General features: G+C 39.8%; 2 protein-coding genes across 4 annotated transcripts in view; one reads left to right on the forward strand and one right to left on the reverse strand.

The window, feature by feature from the left end:
• RELL1 (RELT like 1) overlaps positions 1 to 8,567 on the forward strand; it is a 21,407-nt gene extending 12,840 nt beyond the window's left edge. Inside the window, exons 5-7 of one of the 2 annotated variants that reach the window (XM_083835706.1) lie at positions 2,009 to 2,248; positions 2,748 to 2,924; positions 6,013 to 8,567. In XM_083835706.1, coding sequence (XP_083691832.1) covers positions 2,009 to 2,248; positions 2,748 to 2,924; positions 6,013 to 6,025 — 430 coding nt within the window. In that variant the 3' untranslated portion in view covers positions 6,026 to 8,567. Of the gene's footprint in view, positions 1 to 2,008; positions 2,249 to 2,747; positions 2,936 to 6,012 lie in introns of both variants that reach the window. The other variant, XM_083835707.1, reaches the window with a different exon arrangement.
• Positions 7,125 to 26,924, reverse strand: part of PGCKA1 (PDCD10 and GCKIII kinases associated 1) — a 51,493-nt gene continuing 31,693 nt past the window's right edge. The window contains exons 5-7 of one of the 2 annotated variants that reach the window (XM_083835705.1): positions 20,490 to 20,555; positions 20,312 to 20,359; positions 7,125 to 19,250 (exon numbers count right to left, since the gene is read on the reverse strand). In XM_083835705.1, the coding sequence (XP_083691831.1) occupies positions 18,296 to 19,250; positions 20,312 to 20,343 (987 nt within the window). In that variant the 5' untranslated portion in view covers positions 20,344 to 20,359; positions 20,490 to 20,555 and the 3' untranslated portion in view covers positions 7,125 to 18,295. The remainder of the gene's footprint in view (positions 19,251 to 20,311; positions 20,360 to 20,489; positions 20,556 to 26,924) is intronic. The other variant, XM_083835704.1, reaches the window with a different exon arrangement.

Here is a 26,924-nt window from a genome sequence, read left to right on the forward strand (position 1 = left end):
AATCCTATTCAAGGCAGAGAAGACGGAGATTCAAGTAGTGCTGTCACTAATAAAATTAAGTGGGAGCATTCTTTTAGCAAAACCGAGTTGAATGTGCAACCATTTATCTCCTATTTTAACATGAGGGGCTTGATTATTGAAGAATTAATTTGAATTTAACAGAATGAGTTCTTAAATGTGGGGATTATTTTGAAATTTTATATGGTCCAGCAGAAACGTTTGGTTCAATTTCAGCTCGGACATTTTGTGTAGGTCTGTGTAATGTTACTTGGAGAGTTTGACTGTTTGAGTGGTGAATGAAAATATAAAAAGGGGAAGGGAAAAGGGTCTTATGAGGCCACTGAAAGATATGATGGTTTTCTCTTGCATAATTTGTCAGACACTTCTAAAGCTTTAGTAACTTGAGTGCAAATCCATTACATTTTTTGTATGTTCAGTCCACTGTGAAACACTTCCTAATAGTAGGAATAATAATAACAAAGCTAAATCTGCACATCTGCCATTTAGAGCCATTACTTCTTGTCTTTGCTTCAGACATGTTAAACAGATTCTATTTCTCGTATAAAATTCTTTTATTTATTTTAAGACCATTAAATGTCTCCTGTTGATATTCTTATTTTGAAAATAAACATCCAGGTAATGGATGTTTACCATGGCAGGTTTTATGTCTTTGTACTTTTTGTTCTCCTTGGACTCTCTTATTTTCTTGAAGTAACATTCCTAAAACTGGATGCAGTGTTCCACGATCAAAGCTTAGAATTGTAACTTTATTAGGTTGACAGGTTGTGTTCTTATTTCCATGGTGAAATTTGTCCTTTTAAAGCAACAACATGCTAATGATTCAAGTTCAGCTCGTGATTTTTACTTTCTTTGTCTGAAGAATGTTCACCTGGCTAGCTGCTTTTTAATAAAGGCTTTTGAATTTTTTTTTGTTTGTTTTTCTGCTAAGGGACTGAAATTTATGTTGCAACACACCTAGTATTTTTGATAATACTTCTGTATGTGTGAGTGTCTTTCTCACACTTTCCTCTGATCATCCTCATTTCTGGTCTCGTTCTTTACAGATACTATAGGTGACCCAAAGTTCACAGATTCTTAGCTATTCTTCTATTCCATTATCCAAGGAACTATTTAAAACTCTGACTATCATCAGGACCAGAATAACTACGTTTAGTATGTCTTTCCAGTTTCACAGTAATCTACTGATATGTAACTTTCTGATGTCTTTTTTAAACAGGGTGTGCTACCTTAAGCTATAGTAATTTCACCTGTAACACACTGAGTTCTAGCTTGCTTTGTGAGAACATGTTGTAAGGCAGTGTCAAAACTGATGCTTAAGTCCAAAAGTACATTTTTACTTTGTCTGTGTTGTCTGCTTTTCTGTTTTAGGAGAAAATCAGATTAATTCCATTGGTTATTCTCTATAGATGCATTTTTGGTTGTTGTAATGCCTTTTCTTTTTTGATTTACAGGTCCTTTATATATGCTTAAAAAAGCATATATATATATATATATATATGCTTTTTTCTGAAGCTTAGACTGAGTGACATGTTAATTCCTTTTCTCTGATAGATATTTAGTTTTGCCTCTTTGCAGTATTGTAGGACTATGTCCTTTTCCTGTGAGTTCTTAAAGATGCCATAACAACTGTGAAACACCTTTATTAATTCTTCAAGTGTAAATTTAATCAGCTGATCAGATGCTTTCCTCTGTATATGTCCAATTAACCTATTTTTCTCTATTTTAGCCTGATCTTTTTCACTTCCTTTTACTTTCTAGTAGTTATATTAACCACATGACTCCTGAAGAATTAATTGATGGAAGTGATTTTTAACTGCAAAAATATACTGGAGGGAACCTTAAACCCCATATCCTCACAAATAAACTGTCCCTCAAAAAAAAGGCTGTTAGATACAACTGAAGGTTACACTTCATTCTTTTTTTTTTCTTTTTTTTGAAACAGGCTTTAATAGTAAACTCTGCCTTTCCTTTATACTTTTTCATATAGCCCTTCATCTCCTGCCACTCCTGGGAGTCCAACGAGTCCAGGGTCTCCTTTGTCACCTGGTGCTGCTCCATTTAAACACAGCTGCAAAGGCCATCACTTCCATACTGTTGGAGGAGTAGTAGAAAAGGATGTTTGTACTCGCTGTAGCCACAAACGATGGCACCACATAAAGCCAGCTCACAAATCCAAAGAACACAGAAGAAGTCGTCTTGGAGAGGTTACAGTACTTTCTGTGGGAAGGTAAGATTGATGCCACTTTATTGCATACTTTCCTTAGGGATGCTACAGTGGTCCGTGTTGGATCAGCTGTCCATTGATTTAACTCTATAGAATCAGTGATTCTGTTTTTTAGAGTAAATTCTTCTTCTTAATTTGATGTTTCTTGATTAACTATGATATAAAATGACGTAATTCTGCTTCCAGTTAGTTTTAATTCCCATCTTATATTGTAGTTGTCTTAGAAAATTACTGTTCTTAGTAGTATAGAATCTGTGGATTGTTTTAAAAAGCAGGTCCCTGAGAGTGCTGTTCAGCAGCAGTGTGTCTTAAAAGTATGCACAGGGAATAGAAAGGAAGATTGCTCTGAAGTGGAGCTGGGTATGCATGGGCATGTGCTCTAATGTCTAGGTCTTCAGATGCCCCTATCTAAAAACATGTGCATATCCATATCTTGGATACTGAGAATGACCTAGATAATACCCAGGGAAATGCAACTGAGTCTCTCTTTTGGACACCTCAGATTTAGAGTCACAAAAGTGGAGCACAAATCCAATTCCAAAGAACGGAAAAGCTTGATGTCTGTTACTGGAGTGGAGAGCGTCAATGGTGATATGCCTGCCACGCCTGCGAAGCAGGAAGCAAGAGAAGCACCTGCCACGCCTGCGAAACAGGGGACGCAAGAGAGGAGAAGCTCAGAGTAAGCAGCAGGTACCAAATGTTGGGGACTAACACTGAAAGTGCTATGTTGTGAAATAACTAGGGTAGTCAGTGAGGAAAAATAAGGTTGAAAGTGTATCTGAGCCATGTGAAAACTCATCGGGCAATTTTGAAAGTTTCTATAAATGCCTGAAAAAGTTATGTTTGATCAGTTAACAGTAAATTGGTGAAGCCTAAAATAGGTACCAAATTCTTGTCTAATTGCTTATTTAGACTTTGAAATTAGGATAGATGTGGAAATTAAAAGCTGCTTTGTGGAGGTGGCATCCCTGCTCCAAGAAATAAAACATATGCATATTAATTATCCACAGTAAATGGATAGTTCAGATCTTAGTGACAATGTGCTGCTGTCCTGAAAGAAACAAATGCTGCTGACAGCTGCTTCACTGGAGTAACTGTAGTGCTGCTTCCTTATGCTTGCTGCCCTGTGCTGTGTGTATCAGCTGACTGCTTACTAGATGCCTCCCTGATATGTCAGTGGAGTTTTGGCTAATAAGAATGGAGACACATGGAAATGCTCATTTTGCAGGGATCTGGTAGGTTACCAAACCAGGAGGATGGGGTTTTCTTGAGTTGTTAAAATTCAATGAATTGCTTGAGGTATCTCATTAAGCATGTTGAAAATGTCTGGCATGTTTTTGGAATTCACCTGTGACTACTATTTTTGTTTTTGGACAGTTGACAATGTACAGGGGGTAGAGATATGTAAAAATAATACGGTTTCCTTCTAATTGATGACCAGTTAAAGGGAAAAGGCAACTTCACACAAATGCGACGTGAGAGATTGACACTTGGGAAAGGAAGGACTTCTGACATAACAAAATAAAGGCACTAGATTTGAAGAAAAAGAACAAGTGTACAGTGACAAACTCTTTCTATGAAAGAGCCTAAAGTGGTATGTCAGCCCAGTTTCAGACTCTCGATAACCTCAGATATAAGAAGGAAGCGCACAAATGAAAATTGAGTGTGTTTAAAAAAACAAACAAACAAAAAACCAAACCACTTGAGCATGTTAAGGTAGAATTGTGAAAGGCCAAGGTGTGAGATGAGGGCTTTCCATAGTGTTCCTTGGTATTCATTAAAAAAGCATTCTGTAACTCTGCTAATTTAGCATGGAAGACAAATCTGAGAGCTGGTTTGCTATATGGCTTACTTCCTCCCAACCTTTACTGGCAGTACAGAGATAAATGATTGTTAAACTGATTGTATTTGTCTGGACACCATGCCACAGCATTAAAATACAACCCCCCTGTTATTTTTTTCCATCATTCCTACTGAGAAAGAGGCTTAGAGGTGTGCTATGTTTCCAAATACTTAAAAAGCTGTGGTGGGAAAATTGAGTGAACTTTTTTTTCTACTCAGTGGGTAAGAAGGTAAAAAGCAGGATATTTCATCACTAACTGCACCGGTATCTTCGTGTCCATCTGGGTTGTTTTGTTACTTCTGTAACCTTTTTCTTTCCAATACCTCCAATGGGAGTGTGATCAGGCTTAGTAACATGTCCTTTGACTAATGGGAAGATAACGTCTGTCTTTTAACAAGAAAAATAGCAAGAAAGAGGCATATATGAAAATATAGTTCATTCCAATGCACTTGTGCACTTGAAAAGATGATTTTTTTCCCCAGAATAATCTAGAAATGTTATATACATCAGTTTTCTAATTTCCTTTCTCTCCTAAATAAAAGAAAGCTGTTCTCTAACTACATAAAACTTGTTCTCTAAGTTTGACCTATTACTACTCTAATCTAAAAATAGGCTGCTCTCTAGAATAGAGTAGAGCTTAAAAAAAAAGTCCATCTATGGCAGTTTTCTATTGTATAACCTCCCTTAGGATTTAAAATGGTGCTCTTTCTGAAAACAAATATTCTAATGGCAGAGAAATAGCTCAGTGGAATCTGTTGTAAAGTTCTCTCCAGTCCAACAAAACTATTTTGTAAATCTGGGAAACTAGCCAGGCTTGTTTGCTCTGTAGTACAAAAAATAAATAGCTTTTTCTTGAAAGCCTACCATTCTCTTCCCTAGCATGGTTCTGTATCAGTTTTTGTCAACTGCCACGAGAAGCTCTTCATACATAGACAGATATTAGCTAGACCCCTGTTTCAATTACTTATTTCAACTTCTGATAAATTATTATAGCTTAATTTACTGAAATTGAACAGATAAGCAATGTTTAGGACTTCTGTGTCTGTAGCCAATAAATGTTAAAAGCATATTATTTTAGAGAATTTGGCTCAGATCTTCAGATGTGGAGGAAGTAGGAAGGCACAAATGTGCATGTAGCTGCTGCCAGAAAAGGTTTGTTACAGCTTCTGGAGGCAGGGGACTTGTGCTTTGTGGCCTGGCTTTAGCTGCCGTTACTGAGAGTTCTTGTACTTGGAATTTCTGAGTGGGGCAGTACTTGAATGATGTAATGTTGCCGGCTGCTTGTGTTCACTGCTACTCTTGAGTTAATTCCGCGCCCCCCCCCCCCCCACCTCAAACTGACAAGTTCTTAGTACTTTCCTGAAATGAGCTTTGCAGTGTTTCAGCTTATCCTAGCATTTTGCTGTCTGCATCTTTTATGTTTAGCACATCTCCAGATCTCTGAGGTCCATGTTGTTGAGCAGACTGCATTTCATTGTTTCAGTTTACTTAAATTTTTTTAAGTGGTACATAAAAAGGAGTACATATATGGCAGATACTTAGTCCAAATTCTGAGTGGAGCTCTTGCAGTTCCACGGTAAACTACTAAGAAGACAAAAACTGAAGTTAGTACTGTGCTGCAGCTATGTCATGTTTTCCATTCCTAGTATCCCTTTCAAAGTTGTGTATGCTTTGCACTGCAGTGCGATTTATCAGTTTGTGTTGGTGTTTTTGTCCATCCTTTTCCTGATTACCAGCTGAATTTTTAACTCCTTTACTTTCTAACTTCCCATCCTAAAATTTGTAATGTATAACCACCATGCTATGTAACTGTGGCATTTTTTTTCCATTCCAGAGTATCTACTGACTTTTTAATTGGCCTGCTCATCCTAGAACTAATTTTTCTAATCATGCTTATTTTTGGAATTGCTTTTTTCTTTTGCAGGTGGAGCTTCTAGAAGAAGTTTGTCTACTAGCACTTTGGAGAAAACAGAAAACTCCCAAGAGACGCGTACTATTTAAGGAAATGTATTTATGGCACCATAGCATTTTACAAGTTGTGACGGCATCCATGCAAGGTTGATGGTTTTTCACCAGTAAAATCAGTAAGATTAGGCACTTACTGTTGAACCTTGCGGACCTCATACCAAATGTTGGGCTTCATCTTCGAAAGAAAAAATACATATACATTTTTGGACAGGAAAGATTAAAAAGCCTTATCAAATAGTGTTTTTTTAATACTTAGACAAACACTTTTTTTTTTTTACTGAGCTCAATATTGTATGTAATAAGATTACCCTATGGATAAGCTGTGTTTACCCCTCTGGTCCATCTGGATACTTCTGTGTTCTTCCAGAGTTGACAAGCATTCACTGAAGAGAAAAGTCAGGCTTCAGAAGATGAAAATACTCTGTTAATCTAACTGTTAGTCGCCGAGCAAAACGTACGAGGAAATAAGCAGTCACCCAGATCTGCATGTGTGCCTTTAGTATGTAAGCCCTCTGACTCTGTGAAGGGTAATTCACAGGATGGAGTATTTTAGCTATATGTAGTTTTTAAATGATACTATTGTCTTTCTTGCCCCTTGATAACTACTTAACATTAGGCTAAAGAATATCTTTTTCTATGCACTTGGGTGAACCTTTGGGAAGGTCACTTTCCTCTAGGCCATTTGTTCTCCCGTTTTCTTGTAACTGCTTGCTACTATTTGAAGAATGCCTAATAGTTTTGCCTTTCTCTTTTGTTTTTACCCACAGGTTCCTTATTAAGCTAAGGCAACATGTTTCAACCATTAGATAAGAATATGGAATATATGGCATTAAAAATTTATGGACTATGTACTAAAGTACTTCAGAGTGGCTTAATTGGACTGAGGGTAGCAGTTCTCATTGGCATTGAAATCTTAAGCCATTGTTACACTACCTTAATGTTTTAAGTGTGACCTACTGCTAAAAATGGCAGTGATGGTTTTATGATGTTATTTTTGTGTCCACTTATTATGATCTCTTTTGTGTTTTTTTGGGGGGGCGGAGGGTGGGGGAGGCGGGGGGGACCTTTGCAATACTTCAGCAAACTTTGCTGTGTGAAAGAAACTGAAAAATAACATTTACTCCAAGTGCCTAAGAATATAAGCTGTTGTGTAATGTGTTTTAGTAGAGATTGCACTATATTCTGAGAACTATAAAGTAATTTAATCTGATCTATGAACTCCATGAAAATCAGTGCTTGTTTTGAATTTGGTATGTTTTAAATTAATGCTTTCAGTCCTTTCAGTCTGAGTGCTCTAAACTGAGTTTCTCTTTCAGACGTGAGAATAAGGTTTCTTCAGCGGCTTGTGTAGTCTTAACAATCAATGTGTACAACAATTAAAAAAAAAAAACAACACTCTTGTTTACCAGGTTAGATACTGCCACATCTTGTCAGGAAACATGGAGTTTGCTTGACAGTTGCTGGGAAGTATGTGCTGTGATCATCTTCATTTGACTTGTATTGATATCGATAGGTCTAATCAGTTTATACTTCTAACAGATAATGTATTTAGGGAAAACAAACAAAAACAAAACCTAAGCCCTTGGAAAGAAGTAGTTTTTTATTGTAACTTCTAAAATTCATTATTTTCAGAGATAACTGTCCATTTTTGAGTACCTAGAATAACTTTGCCTAAAATAACTCTTTGACCAGGACTGGTACTTGAGTGTTTAGCATCCTTGTTCTTGTTAATTTAAGACTGGTTTATAACATCTCTTCAACATGTAAGTATAACATAACTACCAAATTCACCTTATAGGCATACATTTGTTAGATTCTTGCTTTATTTCTTCTTCGAGCTTCACTTGATTTCTATAAAGATCTAATTTTTCTAGAATAAGTTAGTCAGTGTTGGTTATAGTAGTTGACTTTCAATTTCTAAGAGATTGAGAGCTATGGTATAAAATGTTATTGGAAAAAGGGAGTATTGGGCAAAGCCAAGCAGTTTTAAATAGCTTTCAGAAAGGAGATATGCAGTTATAGACTGTCCCAAAAGCTTTTAAAAAAAAAAAAAGTTTTTACTTTGATAGTACTGTGTTTTAATGCATGGTGGGATATACGGTAAGGTAATATGCCAAAAGGATTAAAGAAAGCTTAAACAGAAATACCCTATTTTTTTACTTAATTTAAAAGCCACTTCTATTTTGATTCCATTAGAAATATGTAGAATAAAAGAAATAAAAATGTGGTGGACGTGTAAAACATTGTTTACCTGTATGAAGTACTTACAGAAGGTATTATAAGATCTGGTATGTGCAAGAACCTAATTTGTGCATTGCTGCTTCGGTAAGAGGATTTAGAAACTGTGCCTGTTTTATTGCCTTTAACACTACACTCTGCAATTTTGTAGTGATGTGGATATTGCCATATTAATCAGCCTTTCCTAATTTTGCATATCAGATGTATTTTTAACAAAATAGTTTATATACAACTTTTGTACTACCAAGCAGTAAATAAAACATCGATTCTTAAGCTTGCTTGTGATTTCCTTAAACCTGCATCCGTTGTATGAAACTTAGCCATTAAGCAGTCTGTGTGAACTCCTAATGTGTAATGCAATCTCTTTGCACTGAGTTTTTGTGTATGGAGGTAGTTGTGTGATATACTTGAGTTTTATTTTCTTGAGAAAGAACAATTTCAACTGCTACTTGTTCTGTACTTTGTCTGAGGAAGAAGAAAATCTAAGATTTAATCAAAGCTGTTATCTGACTGAAGACCTTTACCTTTAAGGTATCAGGACTTTAACGTCAAATACAATACAAAGTTAAAACTTTTTTCTTAATATGCTATGTTCTCATTATTCTCAATTGTTTTTTGTGAGGTATGGAAAGAAAAATTACAAATGACAGGAAGCTCTTTGCAATTGCTTCCTCTATGTCTCTCAGTGATATGACAATGCTTAATTTGTTACATTATGTTCTCACAGATGACTACAATCTGTAAATGGCATTAAAATGAGTTTTGCTCTCTAAACAGGGTGAAGGAGGCTCAAAGCAAGATGTTATGGCTAGCTGAGATGTAATTATCAGTGTTCCAACCATCCTGTTGGCACTTTTTCTGTTCGTTATTCTGATGTTTCTAGCTGCATCGCACAAGGTCTGTTTTGAGGTCTGTATCTGTTGAGTTTTAGAAGTTTAAAAGCAGCTATGGTTTATATTCAGAATTTAAAAAATAAAAATAAAAAAAAATGGGGGGGGAGAGGGGGGTAGGGGAGAATCCTTCCAGGCCTCAGCTTTCTAAGGGAATTGAGACACTGCTGGGAGCGAATTTCCAGAATTTGAACACACTTTCTGATGCCAGAAAAGATAAGGATGGTGGTTATAATTGTATAATACACATTCTTGTATTAAATATGCATATATTATATAAATAAATTGTTTAACATAATTAAACAAAAAAGGATTGCTGTACTGAATCTTGAGAAATGCTATTATAATTGGACTGACATAGATCAGTTCTCAAAAGAAATGTGAAGGTTCTTTTTCCAGCCCGAAACTTCTTTACATGGCTCATATTTTCTTCCCAATATACAATTATTATTTTTTCGCAGAGGCATTATGCCAAAATTCTGCAGGCTACCTCACTTTACTGTAGCAAAACGGATGAGGAAGCTACTTCTGTCTTTAATAAACCCTGATTTTACAGGTAAAGAGTGTGTGTACAATGTATTCTTGAAATACAGTAAGGATTAAACAGTTTCTTTTCACGTTTCTGATTTTCTGTGTAACCAACACTCAGTTGAATGGTGTACTGTACTGTACTTGGTAGCTCTTCATTTGGTCTTTCTCAACTCCTTCCCTGTTTTTCCCAGGTACAGAAACTTTGACAAAATTGGTGCCTCATAAGATCCTTGTACTGACAAGTGTTTGTGTCCTGTGTGGAAGGACAATGTAACTCCATCCAGCTGGTCTCATTTAAAAAAAAAAAAAATGAAAGTGTCTTTCAGCTTGAAATAAGTCTATGGGTGGTTGTCTTATCTGTGTGCTTTCTGTGGAAGCTAACCCTGGGCTGTTCCTGTACTCCTGAAGTGTGTGCACACAGCTGGGGCCTCTCCTAGGCCTGGGGGGGAGATGTTGCTGGGTGGTAGAGTCAGTCTGAAAGACAGATGGGGAGATGGGTGGAGACAGTGTGATGCGAAAAGACTGTAGAAAAGGGTGTCAGTTTATTTTTTTAACATAAAGGGGAGATGTGGCTGGGTGGGAGTCAGACTGAAAGACAGATGGGGAGATGGGTGCAGACAGTGTAATGGGACTGTAGACTGTAAAGACTAAAGACTGTAGAAAAGGGTGTCAGTTTTTTAACATAAATTGAGCTGGTACTTCACTGAATACTGATACAAAATGATGTGGATTTAAAAGTGCCTTATTCTTAAAAGTTCTAGTTTCATGTTGAAGGGAGCAAACAGTTTATTCTGGTTTGATAATGCTGATACCTACTGGGGTGGAACATGAGCATCTGTTTCTCCTAAGGAGTTAAATTTCCTGGATGTATAATGGATGTTGAATACTCCCACCTGTGCTCTGCAGGTGGTTTGCAGTGCAAATCAACTTGTACCTATCTAAACTGGGCTTTCTGCACTTCAGGGCTCTTCTTTCCTTTTCCTTGCTAGGTATGTAATACTACTGCTAACGAATAAACAAGGAAACTTGGTACAGAGTGATTAAGCTTTGGCTATCTAATATTAACGAACAAAGCATGGGGCTTGGCTAGATAAAATCTAAAACTCTAAACTGTTTTTTCTTTTCCTAATGTTTTGTGAAGTCGTGTCTTTGGGAGTTTTGCTTAGAGTTTGAAGTTGGTTATCTTCTACAGATGTTAGATGGAATTTCCATTTCTTTTTCTTGTTTTCTCTACATTTTTTTCTTCGATTGTCAGGCACGTACAACAAGGTGCCACCAGTCTTTTCCTCTTGCCACAATTTGGTATCATCTTTTGCTCTGGATGCACAATTTCTTCCCCTTGCTGCCTAAGAAGCACCACCTGTGGCAGGGCTGACTTGATTTTTGAACTGCCCCTCCACAGAGCTGCAAGGTACCCAGTTGGCCTAGGAGCTGCATGGGATCATCTTCTGAGGCAAAATTAATACAAGGATATGTAAGGCTGAAGCAAGGAGAATGGGGGAAAAAAGCTGAGCAGTTTGGGACAGTAGGAGCCTGCTCTCCTGACCCTCAGAGCAGAGAAGATAAGGCAGGAGAGACCCCGGGCCTGTAGTGCTGGAAGATGGCGGAAGCCTGTGAAGAGACTTGCCGGCAAGGTTTGGAAACTGCTGGAGTGAGTGAGTGACTTCTCAGTTATTCGGGAGCAGCGGGGTGTGGGTTGGTGGTGAGTTTGGATTAGAAGTTACCTGTGACAAGGATTGGCCTTAGCACAAGAGTTCACAGATGCCTGTTATGTGCTTAGAGGGACTTAAAGCGCCATCAGAGCTTTTGGTTGACTAAATGTGTGGGGAGTCACTAGTATACGTAGTCCATGTGCAATCAGTTGATCTGTGATTATTTTTTGTTGCTTGAAATATCCACTACTCCTGGTTCCTCCTTTCCTCTCTCCAGGTAATATGGTGTGATGTTTGCATGGAATAAGATATTTTGAAACCACCACTGAAAAGTAGTGAATATGTGAAAGTACTGGTCTTCAGTATCTTGACTTACATTCAAAAGAACTATCCTTTAAAAGCAACAGCTTTAGGAGAGTGTTAAAATACCCATGTAGTGTATACTATTTTCTGTTTTTCAAGGTTTTTACTCTGTGTGTGGAGATGTACGGAGGGATATGGGCAGGAGTGTGATGGTCTGTAAGCAGGGAACAGGTTTGGGGTAGAGCAGCTGAAATATGTATTTGTTGGCAGCAGAGGGAGCTATTGACGTTTTTATGGACAATTCAAGAAAACTTTCTAAAGCGTGTGTAAGTGTTAAACACAATAGCAACAAAAAGCTCTAATTTAATCAGTGGTACCTCAGCAATTGCATTTTGCTTCCCCGGGCTGAGTGCCTGGGTCTCTTGTGCCCCAGGAGCCAAAGGGTGAAGTAGGAGCCGGGTGGCCTTGGCTGGTGGCAGCCCTGTCCCTGTCCCCATCCCTGGGGCTGGAGTCAGCCAGGAAGTGGCTGTTGTAATTATTGAGAGGAACAACGTAACTTCTCCTGAAGCCAAATTTTTAATCAAAGTGATGGGCGAGAACAGGATCTGCGTGGCTCATGACAATAGCGGCGTGCATCAGCTGCTAATTAACACAAATGCACGATTCTGGAAAAGTAATTTGCAATTGGGGTGGAATCTGTGTATTTATTTTTATTTTGATTAATGTTGGGTCTTTTCTTTTTTGAAGATGCTAGCTGAATGAGTTTCATATGCAAGTCTGTATAAACAGGAGATTAATCACTAAAAACTAACAATAACCCAAATCAGACAGCGGCTTTGTTCTGGCAAAACAGTCTGAATACTTTTTAGAGTAACCTCTGTATCACTTTTATCTACCAAACTGAAACTTGTTGAGTTAAAAACGTGTAATATTTCCTCAGTCCTGGAGATTTTTTTTTTTTTGGGGGGGGGGGGGGGGGTGGATATGCATTGTGAAGAAACTTGTACTGCTTTTGGCCACAGCAAAGTCTTTTCATATAGCATATCTTGTATCAGAAACACTGAAATTTGCATGGATTTTTTTTTCCTGAAGATTGCATGGAGAAACTAATCTGATGAATGACCTTGTGGTCACTTGATACCATCTTGTTGCTGGAATTAGTTCTCAAATGAGAACTAGAGGAAAATAAAGCTTTATTTAGATATCAACCTCTAGACATGAAATAGAAGCAACCTGTGTTATTAATTCCAAGAGATTCTTGGCCAAATCCCTACAGTTTGTCATCAAAACTTAAACAGTATTTTCATTTAATTGATACATTCATGTTGGTTGTAGTACTCAGTTGCATTGTCTCTGTTGCTTACCTTCCTCTCATTTCAGATAAGTCTCGGTAACTTACTTGCTGTCTCATGGTACAGCTCCAGGTGTTAAAAGCCAGGGAGAGCATATGTGGGCACAGACTATTGGAAATCTGGCCATCCTTGAGGTTAAGATGAGAGGCTCGCCTTGCTCTGCTTCTGCAGCCTCATAAAAATGAAGCTAATCTCTGGCTCAGTAAATAGCAGTGAACTCAGTGAGCAAACAAATTAACCTGCAATCTTCATGTGACATGGTTTTATTGTGGGGTTGGTTCAGTACTTTTTGTTAAGTCATCTGCCACCTGACGTAATATCGGGATGGTGTATTTCCTGAAAGACTAGTTTTGTTGGTTTTGCTACAGAATAAGTTTATTTTTTTATTTTTTTAAGTTTGTACAGAATAGAGTTGTCAAGCTGTTAAGTCCTGTTTGATCTGTAGTCATTTCACTTGTGATTCAAAGCAGGGAATGGTGCAACCTCTGCGCGGTTTTGTTCACGATGATGGCTGTGAGATGAATGCTTGTGAGCTGTACTTCAGGAACTGGGTTAAAAACAAAATAAAGATATCCATCGTCTTTCCAGATTGAGAGAATCCTGTTCTCTGAATGAAGTCGTACACGAGAACATTGTTCTTCTCTGACTACAGAAAGGGAGGGATGGGGGAATGGGTAAAGGAGTTCAGGCAGTAAGTTGGTTGCTCCCCAAAAGAAGTGGTGGCCAGACTGGTTAATAAAAATCTGTTGTGAAGCTGGATTAAATTATGTTTAAAAAAATAAAATTGTATTTAACAAAAATGAATTAACTGCTTGTGTTGAGGCATAACATCACTGTAATCAATATCAATTTCTTAGAGAATCCATGGTGTGCATCTAGCGTTTTTCAGAATTTCAGCATCTTGTTGCTTGAAATTGAAGAAATCCCAAAGCAGCTAGAACACTGCTCAATCAGTAGTAGCTGACACAAGAGTATAATCTGTAGGTGCAGACTGAGTATTTCCTGGTTTTCCAATTTGTTCAATGGTTGCGTGATCTGAAGTCTACAAAGTGACTGTGAAGGTTCAAAATGAAAGGAAGTTTAAAACCCAATTTCCCTGAGACCCCAAGTGAAATTGTTACTGGGGAAAGAGTCCTGAGATTGAGTTGTCTGGCCCTGTATGGAGTTTGGAAAGCCTGTCCAGGGAAGTTGCTGGTGAGTTTCTACTTTGATTTCACGATACTAAGAAAAAAAAATCCTTTGCCAAGGACAGTTCTTGCTGGAAAGACCAGTGAAAATTTTTATCCTACTTCTTCTCAGTCCTAAACACTATATAAGATACAGGTGTACTAAAACCCAGGACACAGTGTCTCAAACAATTCTGTTGATAATAGTTCTTCTAAAAATAAATTATTTTTCCATGTAGAACACCTTTGATAAATATACTTTCTTGTTTACTCAGCATGTTAAGGAAGTTCTAATACATTTAGTTTTGAATTGCTACTCTTGTGCAATTTAGATTCAAATTTCCATCTCCGTGCAAGAAGAGATGTCACAGTTCAAGATAAAATGTTAACAGAAATCATTTCAATGCAATTAAAATGTACAACTTAGGCATTTGAATAAATGCATGAAATGCCATATACACGGACCCTAATAAATGTTGATATATTATGTTCTGATTTAGCAAAATGTGGTACATCAGCAAGATTTAATCTTACGGAAAATTAAATCACATTCAGGAAATTAAAAATGCACATACAACACAAGGGCAGGATTCACTTTTATATTTTTAAGTCAATGTTTCTTGTTTCATGATTTACATGATGATAAAAATTCATGTTTTTAGATTACTTTAAAGCAATCATATCTGAAGTATCTTTTAGCAAATAGACTTTCTATTTCTAGATTTTAATTTTTAATGGAGAGTATCCATAGCAACGCTTCCCCAGCCAATTGCCTTTGTTCTTTAAAATAATAATAATAAAAAACATCTGTGTGGAATTTATTTATTTCCAGGTTTCTGCTTTCCTGCTCTGATCCTGTTTGCTGAACTGAAGAATTCCACAGTATCACTTCAGTTTCTCTTGTTGCTCTGTAAATGAACTTGCCCCATAATGTTTTCTGTAGGAGTTAAGTCAATTCACTTCCTTGAGTTGGGTGGACTGGGCTGCCTTCCATTGTGGGTGGCATACTTGGGAATATTTGTGTAGTTTTTGTGAGAAGTCTTTACATACACAGTTTATTCTAGATTCCAGAAACTTTTTTGTTACTTTCTCTCTTTTCTCAAGATATTAAACTTTATTTTCACAAATGTCTGACCTAAGTGTTCAAAAGCCAAATGGCTTGTTCAGGCTGGCAGTGTTCACATTTCTTTGTCAACATCTGAGAAGATTGAATAAGACTTGGTTCTGACATGATTAAAAGCTGTTTTCTAATAGACGAAATTGTGGAATTTAGAAATTATTTCTGAAACAACTGGTTCCTCCTGTATGCTCGCTGTGCAGAACATACCGTAATGTGAGAAGTGGCTAGGGGTTCTGGCCACTTTCAACTGTGAAGTGGTGGAGCAGAAGGGAAATAAAACTATATACATATGTTTTTAATATATTCATATAATAAACTGCATACTGTTAAATAGGAGATGAGGAAGTCTGAATGTTGGTGATCCCTCATTTTTGTTTTAGGAAAGCTTTCCATATCCTGCAGAGTTGAGGGATGCAGGTGTGTCGCTGACATTTTTGGTAAGGAGGAGCATTGGCCGGGTATTTTCCATGCAGTGAATATACTCATTTCACACTGCATTTCGTCCCTCTTCCAATAGAGGCAATGGGAGCTTGGTCCACAAGAAATAAGATATTTATGGCCTGGATGGTCTCCAGCGGAGGATGCAGGTGCAGTGCCCTGTGTTAACGGGCATTGGCCCTGGTGGAGAAGTGTGGTCTGGCATATCTGGGGAGCTGGTTTTGGTTTGACCATCCCTCATGGGTTTGCTTTACTTTAGTGCCTGGGGAGCAAGATAAGAAACAGCTCTTTATTTTATTTATATATATATATATTTTTTTTGCTTAAGTCACGTTTTAAGGTTCGTGTCACGGTACGGCAGGCCCTGGGGCCTGTTCTCAGGCCTGGCGGTGCCCTCAGGGCCCTGACAAGCTTCTGGAGCACACGGAGGCCTGTGGTACTGTCGAGTTTTTCCCCTCTGTCCTGGACACCTGTCCCTGCCACCTCCCTGTGCCCTGGCATGGTGTCTTGGCATGACTTTGTGAGGGGCTGGAGCGGCTGAGGGGAGGACGGGGTTTCCTCTTTCAGCATCGGAGAAGTTACACCGCAAAGAAGAGGATGTGCTGGGAGCGCTGGAGGTGGATCTGATCCAAGCCGAGCGAGAAGAGGTAAGTAAGGGAAGTCTGCACTGGGTCCACCTTGGCCTGGTGGCCGTGGCTTTGTCATTCTGTAAATGCAACGTGCTGGTAGTCTTCCACTCTCCTTCGGTGTTACATGAAAATGCTTAGGACTGCCTACTAAAAGCTGGTACTTAACGTCGCTTCTCAGCCTCGCGGATCTGTTTGGAATCTGTGTGGTGATTTACTATTCATGTATTTTTAAAAATCACAGTGGTACGGATAACTCCCACTGAAAAAGGAGGAAAAGGGTAGAGGAATCAGATGGTAAACCATGCTGTGATTCTTGACATAGAAAGCTTTATTTTAAAGGTGAAATGTGGTGACATTTTAGTCTGTTGCTGACTTTAAAGTCTCAGCTTCAAGAGAAATAGTCTTTCAGTTGCACTTAGGAGTATCATTTATGTTAAGAGAAAAAGAGATCTTTGTTTCTACTTGCAGTATTTGGATGAAAAGAGGGAATCTGCATTTAAACAAATACTTTAAATATTTACTTATTACTGAAAATGCACTTTTTAACACTCTCATAAGTGTTAATGGTTAGACCAGCATTCAGCATATACTGTTGGCAAATATATAGTTGATGCTTTTTATGTATCTAATGATATTTTTTATGTAACTGTTGTATGATCAGGATATGCATAAAGTACAAAAGCCACCAGATAATTTTTCGTAAGTTTAAAAAAATTTATTGAGTGCTTAACAGGCTGAGAAACCGTGAAATCTCAGTACAAAGTTTTAAGCACTTTCTCTTTCAACCATTAATATCCCACTTTTGATGAAATGACAGCACCAAGTTGGTCTCTAACTCCTTTGCTTTTCACAAGGAATACAACAAAAGTAACCTACTAGTCTGAAGATCAGAGAAATGGTAGACATACCAGGAATGCAGCTCTGATATTTTGAGGTCTCATGTTTAATTCAGCTTGTAAGCTCGATCCCTTTCCTGCTGTAAGTTTAGGGACTGCAGACAAGTCCACAGAGATGGGACCACACTCATTCTTCATTGTTTGCACATAAGCAAAGCAAATCTTGCTGGGGAGCCTAGAGACACAACCTGTTTGCAAACTGTCATGTTAGGGCAAGTGATGTATGCCTGGAAAATTTAGCAGAGTTGAGAGGTCTTGGGTTGTAGTTTCACAATAGTTTAAATCTACGAAACGAATAGGACTGAGTTTCGATTCCTCTCCAGCACTTCTGATAGCATGTGTGCAGTTCTTATGAGCTACTTCAGCTCATTAAACCACATGAGTTACCCACTCTTGAATTTTACTAGGTTTCTGCTGTTTTAATGAACTAAAACAGGTCACTGGGGTATCAGATTAAGTCTGGGGGAGGTATAACAGAAGAGGTAAGGTTATTGTCCCAATCCCAGATGTATGTGCACAGATTTGGGCCTGATCTAGAGTAGAAACAAAAGGAACCGAGACCATGCTGAAGTGCAAGCCACACTGCCATCCCCATTTCACACTGCATCCTAGAACTCTGGGCCAGTTTTGTTTGTGCTAACATGATGAAAATCCGTATTTTCTGTAGTTCAGTTTTAAATAATGGAATTTCTCTGGACCTGGAATACACGGTGTGCACAGACCCTCATGAAAGTCAAAACCGAAGGAAACATTTGCATGAGACCTTGTGAGGTGGGGACACAGCAAAATATCCTGTGTGGAAGGAATGATGCTTTGCCCTCCTGGTTGGCCCTGTAGAGAAGAGTGTATCTCAGGCAGTAGGAATTAAAAGGCTGTGTAAAACAGCTGAAGGGACAGAGATTTAGTCCCATCTCTTTTTACATATGCTGTTTGTAACAGCTGACTACATGTACAACACATGCATTCATGTAGATCCAGAAATAAAATCTGGATCTCAGCCAGTGTATTAGAAAGAAACCTTCATCTAGTATTCATCATCATCCTCCAGGTCTTCGCCTGCAGTTGCAGCTTCCAGTGCAGCCAGAGCTGCTGCTACTTCTGCGTCTTCCTCCTCGATTTCTCCGTTGATGTCTTTGTGGCTGGGGTGTGGGGGTGCCTGTAGTGCTGTGGTCACAGCCGTGGCAGTGATACCATCAAGAACATCCTCGCTCAAACCTGCGGAGTCAGATTTAGAAGGTTCAATACTGCTTTCCTTCGTACGTGAAGGTGGCGTTACACAGAGGCCCTGGACCTGTGTGGCTGACGGCCTGGTGACTTGGTCTGAACGTGCACAGTTGACCGGAAAGCTGTCTTTTTCAACATAGTTCTTGAGTCTGTTGACGTTTTGGTGATAATCTATATCTGGCAGCTGTATGGTGTTGTTTTGTGTCTCCAGCATCGCAGTTCCTCTGAGAAAGACACTATCTTCTGCAGCCTGGGCCTTCCCATCCTGAATACTGTTTGGCTCATTGCGGGCTGCCTTCTTGTGGCCGCCTACTCCTAGGTCAAGCTCCTGGCCACGCTCATTCGATTGGGTATAAAAGTCTCTAGTGCTGGCTGAAGGAGGCTCTGCTGACTGGCTGGAGGTTCCCTGCTCACTGGCTTCTTTCACTGGGTTTGTGCTGGGACCGAAACTGGGGCGCGCTCCAGCGCATGAGCTACCACCATTGACTGCAACATCAAGCTTTGCAACACATCTCCCGAGGCCATCCTCTTGAAAAGCGTTGCCTCTGTGGTTCCCGAGAGTTCCTTGTGTGCTATTTACCCGATTCTTGTGTTCTGTTCCATTTAGCTCATCCTTCTGAAGTTCGTTTTTGTGATCTTGAATTTCACTGTTCTGCTTGAATTTGAATTTGTTGCTGCTTTGCTCATCCCGTTTGTAGCTGTTGACTTCATGAATGCATCCAGGTGACTGTACTTCTTCTGGATCAAAAATATAGCTGGAGTAAGAAACAAAATACAGAGGAAATGTTAATCGTTTTTCCAGTTCCTACTATTAACAGTGTAATTATGCTTAATTTTTAGCTGGAGGCCTTGAGGAACCTAAGCTGAATGGACATGTTGGGCCATGCTGTAGTCTCCTGGGAGTGACAGGGACTGACCTGTGCAGTGAGGTTCACCAGGAGCATAGGAAGATATCAGAACCTTCTGCTGGCTAGTGCATGCTTCCAGCTTTGCTTATTTTTTTTTTCCTCTGGAGGGTGGATTAGCTGATGATTAGTCATCATATAGATAATGATCTATATCGTTAATTGATGTGCGCTCATATAGTTGCCAAAAATACTTCATTTTTTTTCTGGTGCTCTTCCTCTTAAGTCTTGCCTTTTTGTCCTTTTTCTGTATTTGTCCCCTCTTTCTTTTTTTACTTAGTTTTCCCTTCTGCTCTTAACTGTTCCTTGACTTATTCCAGAGCCTCTCTTTTATTTCTCTCATCCCCTTTCTCTTGTAGGACCAGTTTTCTTCCCAATTCCTTACCTGTTCTAGAAATGTGGCCAAGGGGAAGAGTAACTGTCAAGTGGGGCTGCAGTGTTATTTCTAAAACTATCTAGTCTCCCTCATCAGGAAGACTTTTAGTATGGAATTGTTCCCACAGCTAACTATATAAAAAAGCTACGAAGGAAGCATGGGTCTGTAGCTCATGTTCATTGTTCAGGAGAGAAGGAGGATCTGACCAAGCCTGTGCTCCTCATTCTGCTGAATTGAGGGGAAGCTTGTGGTAACTACATGAGAAAAATCTTTTTGGTAAAGTTGAATTTTCAGTGCTTTACAGTTCTTCTGTGACTCAGGAATTATAGAAATGAACCTCAATTACAATAAATTAAAAGGACATTCAGGGGAAATCAGTATGCCTATGCTCTGGCATGACTTTAAAGATACTGTAGACTTTGGGAAAACTTAAACCTTGTAAATGGGCTTAATTTGAGCAAGAGGTGTAGAGGAGCACAAACATGTTTTAATGTTTTTCTTTTATTCAGTCTAAGCAACTCTTACTCTGTTGTACCTTTGTATCATTTTGCAGCACCTGCACCCCATCTGGATTTTCTTTAATCTGAAAAGAGAGAGAGGGAAGGCAAGGGAGAGGGGAAATGAGTGAAGCGTTATGAAATTAATGCATGGGTAATTGCATTGAAAATGATGCTCATGTTTAGAAATGTTTTATTAGCTGAAAAGAAACATGCCTACGCAAGAATGGATGCAGTACCGTTCAAGATCTTCGTAGCTTGCTATCTTGCATTGACAGTGGCCTGTAGTTGGGGAAGAATTCAGGGAAGAATTTGAGTTCTTTAGCAGACAGTGGTGTTCACCCAGAATGTTTTCCTAGTCTGCAACAGTTTTATGATTTGACGACGTCTAAGATGGGGTAGTAATGTGTTTTTTCTGTTTGTTTTTGTATTTGATAGCTATTGATGGATTTCTCTTCTATAAATTTCTTGTTTCAAGTCTTAGTTTGTTTTCTGAACTCAGGTAAATTGCTTGCATCTACAGCATCCTTTGGTGAGGACTTGCACCGCTCAGCCTTGCCTGTGTGAAGAACCACCTGCTTTTGTTTGACTCGAACCTGGCTCTTACTGGCATTATTTGATGCCTCCTACTTGGTGTATTGGAACAGGCAGTGTACATCACACCCTGGCGTCGTGGTAGTACAGGTACTGTACTGCCACCTTCAGCTCTGATACTCGGCCTGAAGAATCCTCATCTGTTGGAATGCTCCCGTACTCACGTTATTTCAGGCCTTTAGATTCCCCTTCTCATCGCTCTCTGGATCTCTTATGCTTTGACATCCTTCTTGAATTAAGGGTGGGAACCACAATGCTCTCAAGCTGTGGGGAGCCACAGATTTACTCTTAATTACTGCTGTCCCCACTCACTTGGGAGCTGTCGCAGAGACAGCTACTGAGCACTGGCATGACCTTGCTGTAGATCTCTCTCTTAATCCTCTGGTTAGACACGGACGTGTTGCTGGCGTGGGCACTTTCTTACAGTGTTGTGCACCTGTGTTTTACTACAGTTTGACTAGAGCAGTCAAACTGCTTGTGTCCTGCTACATCTCTTTATCTTGCAAGCTTTCTGTATATGTTTGTCATTGTCTGATCCAGCAAGATGCTGAAAGCCACCTGTTAAGTGGTTCATATGTCAGTCTTTTATTATGGAAAGAAGTAATTTGGACCCTTGAACTTTTATGTTCTCAACCTAAAGTGAAGGCACAGATCTAAGCATCTGAAAATCCTAGTAAGAAAATTATTCTTAATTTTACAGGTTGGGTCTATCTTAGTTCAAGTTGATCAAGCCAGGCCAGTTTGTTAATGGTCTGTCTGTTATTATTCAGGCTCTTTCTTTATCTCTTGGTGCTCTACAGCCTTACATACTTTTGTTGTTGCCTAAGGACAGCAGCTCACTTCCCATAAGACAAATCAGTGGCGTAAGGTCAGGGTATTTTCTAGAGTGAGTTATTCAACGAAGGAAAATAGTATTGATTTATTTGTACCAGTTCAGTTTTCCCCCAAACCGCCCACCAGTGATTATGCTAGCAGAATCTATAACACTGTGTCAGTTTATTGTCCCAATTTTGCCCTCAAAATCTGACTTCTCTGCTGCTAGCACTGAACGTAGTGCCTGGAGGCAAGTCCCTTGTTCCTGGGCCTGGATCTTCAGCAGCTGGCTTTAGCTAGGACGCAGCTGCTCCTACCCATGCTTTTTGTCTCTGTGCCTGAACTCTCCTGGAGCAGGAACTTTTTTAAAGGAGAAAGCAGCTTGGTGTAGCTCGGTGCCTGTCAGGATGGTCTGCATGCCAGCTGCTTTGCTTCCTCTCGGACTGGGGCTGCTTCTCCCTCTTCCTTAAACGCATTCTCCCGTGTTGCACCCCCAACAATATCTTATCAGGAGTTCTGATGCAGGGTTTTTTGTCTGAAGAGTGTGCAGTGACCACTTGAGGTGGCCATGCCCTCTTTGCGTGCATCGTAGAGGCACCGGGGCAGGTTTGGCAAGCTACGAGGCTCGTTTGAGCTGGGGCACGTAGCCATCTTATCTAGACAAAACAGAGGTCTTAACTTGCTTTGATTGTTTCGAAAGCTGAATTAGTTGTAGCCCTTCTTTAGTTTAAGACTGACTTGAAGCTTCAGTAGAGCTAAGATGTATGCTGATGCTTTTGACTGACATCTTTAGTTTTAGCTTAAGCCTGCTTCTAAGCCAGAAGAACAAAAACTGCTTAAAACTGACCAGCCCTTGATAGGCTCAGCCTTCAAGTCTCGGCGCGTTAGGGTAAGTCGCAGTGACTGCGTGATCTCCCTTCATGGGAAAGGCAACGTGTGTGTCGTATGTTGAGCCCCTTTCTATACAGGCTAAGCTGCTGCCATCCCTGCCATTTGTCATAGGCTAACAGCATGCAAGTATTCCAGCTCGGGTAAAATCACGATGACTTTGGTCACTGTCAGTCACCACTCGAGCCCACTGAGCTGCCCACACACCCCTGGTGCTTCACTTTAAAGTTACTGGTTTGGTGAAACCAGCCTGGGTCTTTCTGCAGCTCTGCGAGCAGATCCTGCTGCTTCTGCTTAATCTTTGCCCTGACAAATTTCCTACTTAGTGCTGATATTTATAATGTTTTAGGATTTTTAAGAAGAATCTCACTTATAGGTTTTAACTATTGGGAAGTGTTAATTGCTGTCCTTTATTCTGTTGTAAAGATGTTTGTTATCTTCACAGAAAGCAATTATAAATGGAAATTACTGTTCTTATTTTTATAAGAAGCCCTTTCCTGTTTGTGTTTTTTAATTACAGCTACTGTTTGAATTATCTCTGCAGCTACTGCATTTAAGCTTTTCAGCTGATTAGTTACAACTGAATTTGTCCTCTGGCATGAATGAGTTATAGCATATGGATATATTTTATGCTGCATTTTTATGCTTATAAATTATTTCATATCCATGAAGTAGGAATACAGTTTTACAATGTCACTGTCTAAACAACGTTGTTTTTTTTTTTTTCCCCTCCTTGCCCTATAATAGTCTTTCAAGCCAAGGTTGAAAAATAATTCTGGGGAACAAATTGCTTTCATAGCATGAAAAGACATACTTTAATCCTACTTACTTTGTTTTAGGTAGCTCGTTCTAAAGACTTCGGTATTGTGTGAGGTTCATAGTTCCGCTAACAAACAAGTAGCATTGATAAGCTCCTGTCTGGAGAAGTCTGAATTGAGCATGTTATGCAGATTTGCAGCAAAAAAGGGTTAGAGAGCTCAAGCGATGGGTAATTATCTGTGACCGAGTTTAAAAAGACATCTAGAATAAGACATTGCATCCTTTAATGTTGTTCCAACTCTGTCTTTTTATAAGATGTTTATTCTGTTGGATATTGTTATTCTGCGCTGTTAATTTAAGATGCTTTCAGATGAACATGACATGATGCAGAATACTGTCTTACAAAACACTTTAAGGGTTTAGTTAAAAAAAAAAATAATAAAAAGCTGCCTCTCTCAAGTGGCAATAAAATGCTTGGCCTTAACATTTAGATCCTCAGAATTCGGGTCAACCTGTTCCTAATCCCAAACACCATTCTTCCTTGATCACAAAATACTTAAAAGCCTGTACATTTCTCAGTGGTTGTTACACAGTCACTTAATTCTGAACATTAGCACCTCTCTTGGCATTAAATCTCTACTAAAATGTTAAGTATAGATTTACAGATTGTACTCATTTATTTTTTTAAGACTTGCACTTGGAGCATTTAGAGGGAAGAATTGGAGCTGTTCAGGAGAAAGGGACGAGGGAGGCCTGGGTTTAAATTCTTCCTCTCTGCTCAATTTTGAACTTCTGCTTTTCAGCTTTGAGAAGCTGCTGAATTTTCTAAAGGTCTCAGAAGCTGAGCTTTTACCAGTTTCTTCAAAATACCACATTCCTGCAGGATGTACGTTTTCCCCAGCTACCCCAGCAGACCCTGAGCTGGCCGTATGAAAAATACTCTAGATGTATTTTCTTGTCAGTGTGTTAAATGAGTGTTCACAGAGACACCAGGAAGACCTGATGTTACGAAAGAGTGAATTTTTCTTGAAGAAAATTTTATAGAAAAGCAACTACTTTAAAATCAGTGGGGAAAAATGCTGCTCTGGCTGTTAAAGAGGTTGTAACCGGATTTAATCCGAGGAGAGCAGAGCACCAATCCTGTCAGTAAAGTACATGCTGAAAAGGGGGAGGCTGTAAATGTTCTGCTGGCGGCACCTGCTAGGAGAATGGAGCGGGGCTTTCCTTAGTGTGAGACCTTGCTGGGGATGACACGAATGGATGGTGTCTGACTCCACAAATGTGAGCTTGCATTGCAAGGCACAGTGCGCTTTAAGAGGTGTCTGCTTTGCTTCATCAGATTTGAGAAACACAACGTATCTGATTTTAGGTTATGTAATAACACAGCTTCTATTGTCTATTTATACTGAAGCTGTGTTATGAATAAACAAAAAGCAAATTATAATGTCGTGAAAAGGGAAGGGCGCACATTGTAGAGATTAAAAACGTGTTGACAACCTTTCTTGATATTCTTGGAAGTTTACATGGAAACAGAAGAAGGCCAATATAATATTTTTCTTCAAAAGAACAGAAGTACTACACACCATGACTTATTTTTAATCCCTCCAGAAGTGGAGGCATAAAGGTAAGGAGAGAGCTTTTTTTTTTTTTTTTTAATAAAATGTGAACATTTTTTGTCCCGAGTTTATAAATTCTGTCTCGGTGTCTCTTGATCTGGGTCATTCTTAAGCCTTTTTTTCCTTCCCTCAAGTCTGGTTCTTAATGAGCTTTTGCTGTTTCTTCACCTTTTCCCTCTCCTCCCTCATTTCCCACTCTAGATTGCAAAGTAACCTGTTTTTTCCTGAGTGTATTATCCAGGCTGCTGAGCCTGGGTGCCGCATCTCCCAGCGGCCTGGGATACGTGCCTCTTTCTGCTCGCTTTCAGGCAGAGGCACTTCTCACCCTGGGCCCTGCCCGTGTCTTTCCTGTCAGTCTGCTGTGGTTTCTGCTCCTCAGTGTAAACCTGCCCAACCTCTGGGTACAAAAAAAAGACACTTTTTTTTGAAAATGTCTGCAGAGAAACATGTAAAGAGGGCATATTTAGGAACTGGGGTGGGAATAACCTCAGACAGCTCTCGCACTTGGCAAGCTTCTCCTCGCGGGAGAGGCACGGCTTGCTTCTGTGCTGAGGAGGCATTCCCCCCTCTCGGCAGACTTCAGAGGCCATCCGCACCATGTGCCCAGGCCTGAGAAAGGCTCAGGTGTGCCGAGGCGTGGAGGAGGGACGTGCCATGTGCTACCGAGGGGTGGAGGCAGCGGAACAATTGCTGTGGGTGGCAGGTAATATAAAAGAAGCCTGGAAGGACTGTGGGACAGATGGTAGGGCTGGGAAGAACTATAATTGGAAATGTAGGGAACTAGTAAACATACACCAGAAAAAAGCACCAGCCTGTGGTAGAGGAAGAGAAGGATAACAGGGGGAAGGTTGTAAAGGAAGGAAGAGCAGAGATATAACTTTGCTAGCCACTCTGTATGCAGGCTGAACACTGCTTTTGGGTGAATAGCATCTGTGGGAATTATTCACTTCGCATAAAGTACAGACGACTCTTCACGTCCTGCTTTTTTCCTGACCATACTTGCTCTTCTGAGGGCAGACTGTCTCCAACAGGAGTGAGAATTGTTCTGGGCCCAAAATGCCTTTCTGCTAATGCTTTGTGGAAACTGCTACCACTGATGAAAAGCTTTGGAGCTGCCAGATAAGTGTCTTCTGCAAACAAATTGCTTTCCACAAAACTCCAGATCAGCTCTGTACCCGTACCTGACAGTCACAGCACAACTTAACTGGAACAGCCATGTTTAGCATATAGGTGACAGCCAAAAAAAAAAAGTGAAAAATGAAACCATAAAGCAGGGCTGATGTCTTTCAACGAGTCTCCGGATTCTTTGGCATCTCTTGCCGTAGCACAGTTGGTACGAAGGCGACAATTTGATAACAAGTCTGTGCTTATCTCTGCACTAAGGCCAGTACTCAGAGCTGGGCTGAAATCTCTCTGCTTCCTTCTGACTGATTCTGGGTCTGGCAGTTTGTTTTAAAAGTGCTTCAGGGAGCAACTCAATCGTCACATAGCGTCTGAAATAAATGAACCAACCTGAGGAGGTATCAAAATATGGTCCCTTATAGAAAATAGGTCCCACCTCATGGGTTGTTTGTACTTCTTAGCTTTTCCATAGCTGAATTGCTTTCAGGTTCCTTGTTCACGCTTCCTTTAACTGTAGTATTGAAGTATCAGTCCCAAGTTCCAGCCGTCTTGCAGCCCAGCCCTGGTGGGACTACATGCCTGTGCCGCCCTGGTCACCCAGTAAGAACTGCAGATTGGCTCTCAATTCAGCCCCTGCCATCTACACTGCTCTGCAAGAAAAGGAAAAGGCGCCAAGTGCTTCTCCTGGTGCAGCGTGGCTTATCCTCCTGTTCTGAGGATGGCAGGCGCTATATTTGGGAGCAAGGAATGTCGGAGTGTCTGCCAGAGAGATCCTTGTGCTGTCCTCCTGCCAGCACAAGGTTATTGCCAAGGTTGCAGTTGCCTGTCCTGCCCTCATTACCTCATTACTCCTGCCACT

Source organism: Anser anser (assembly GCF_964211835.1).
Source record: "Anser anser genome assembly, chromosome: 4".
Lineage (NCBI taxonomy): Eukaryota > Metazoa > Chordata > Aves > Anseriformes > Anatidae > Anser > Anser anser.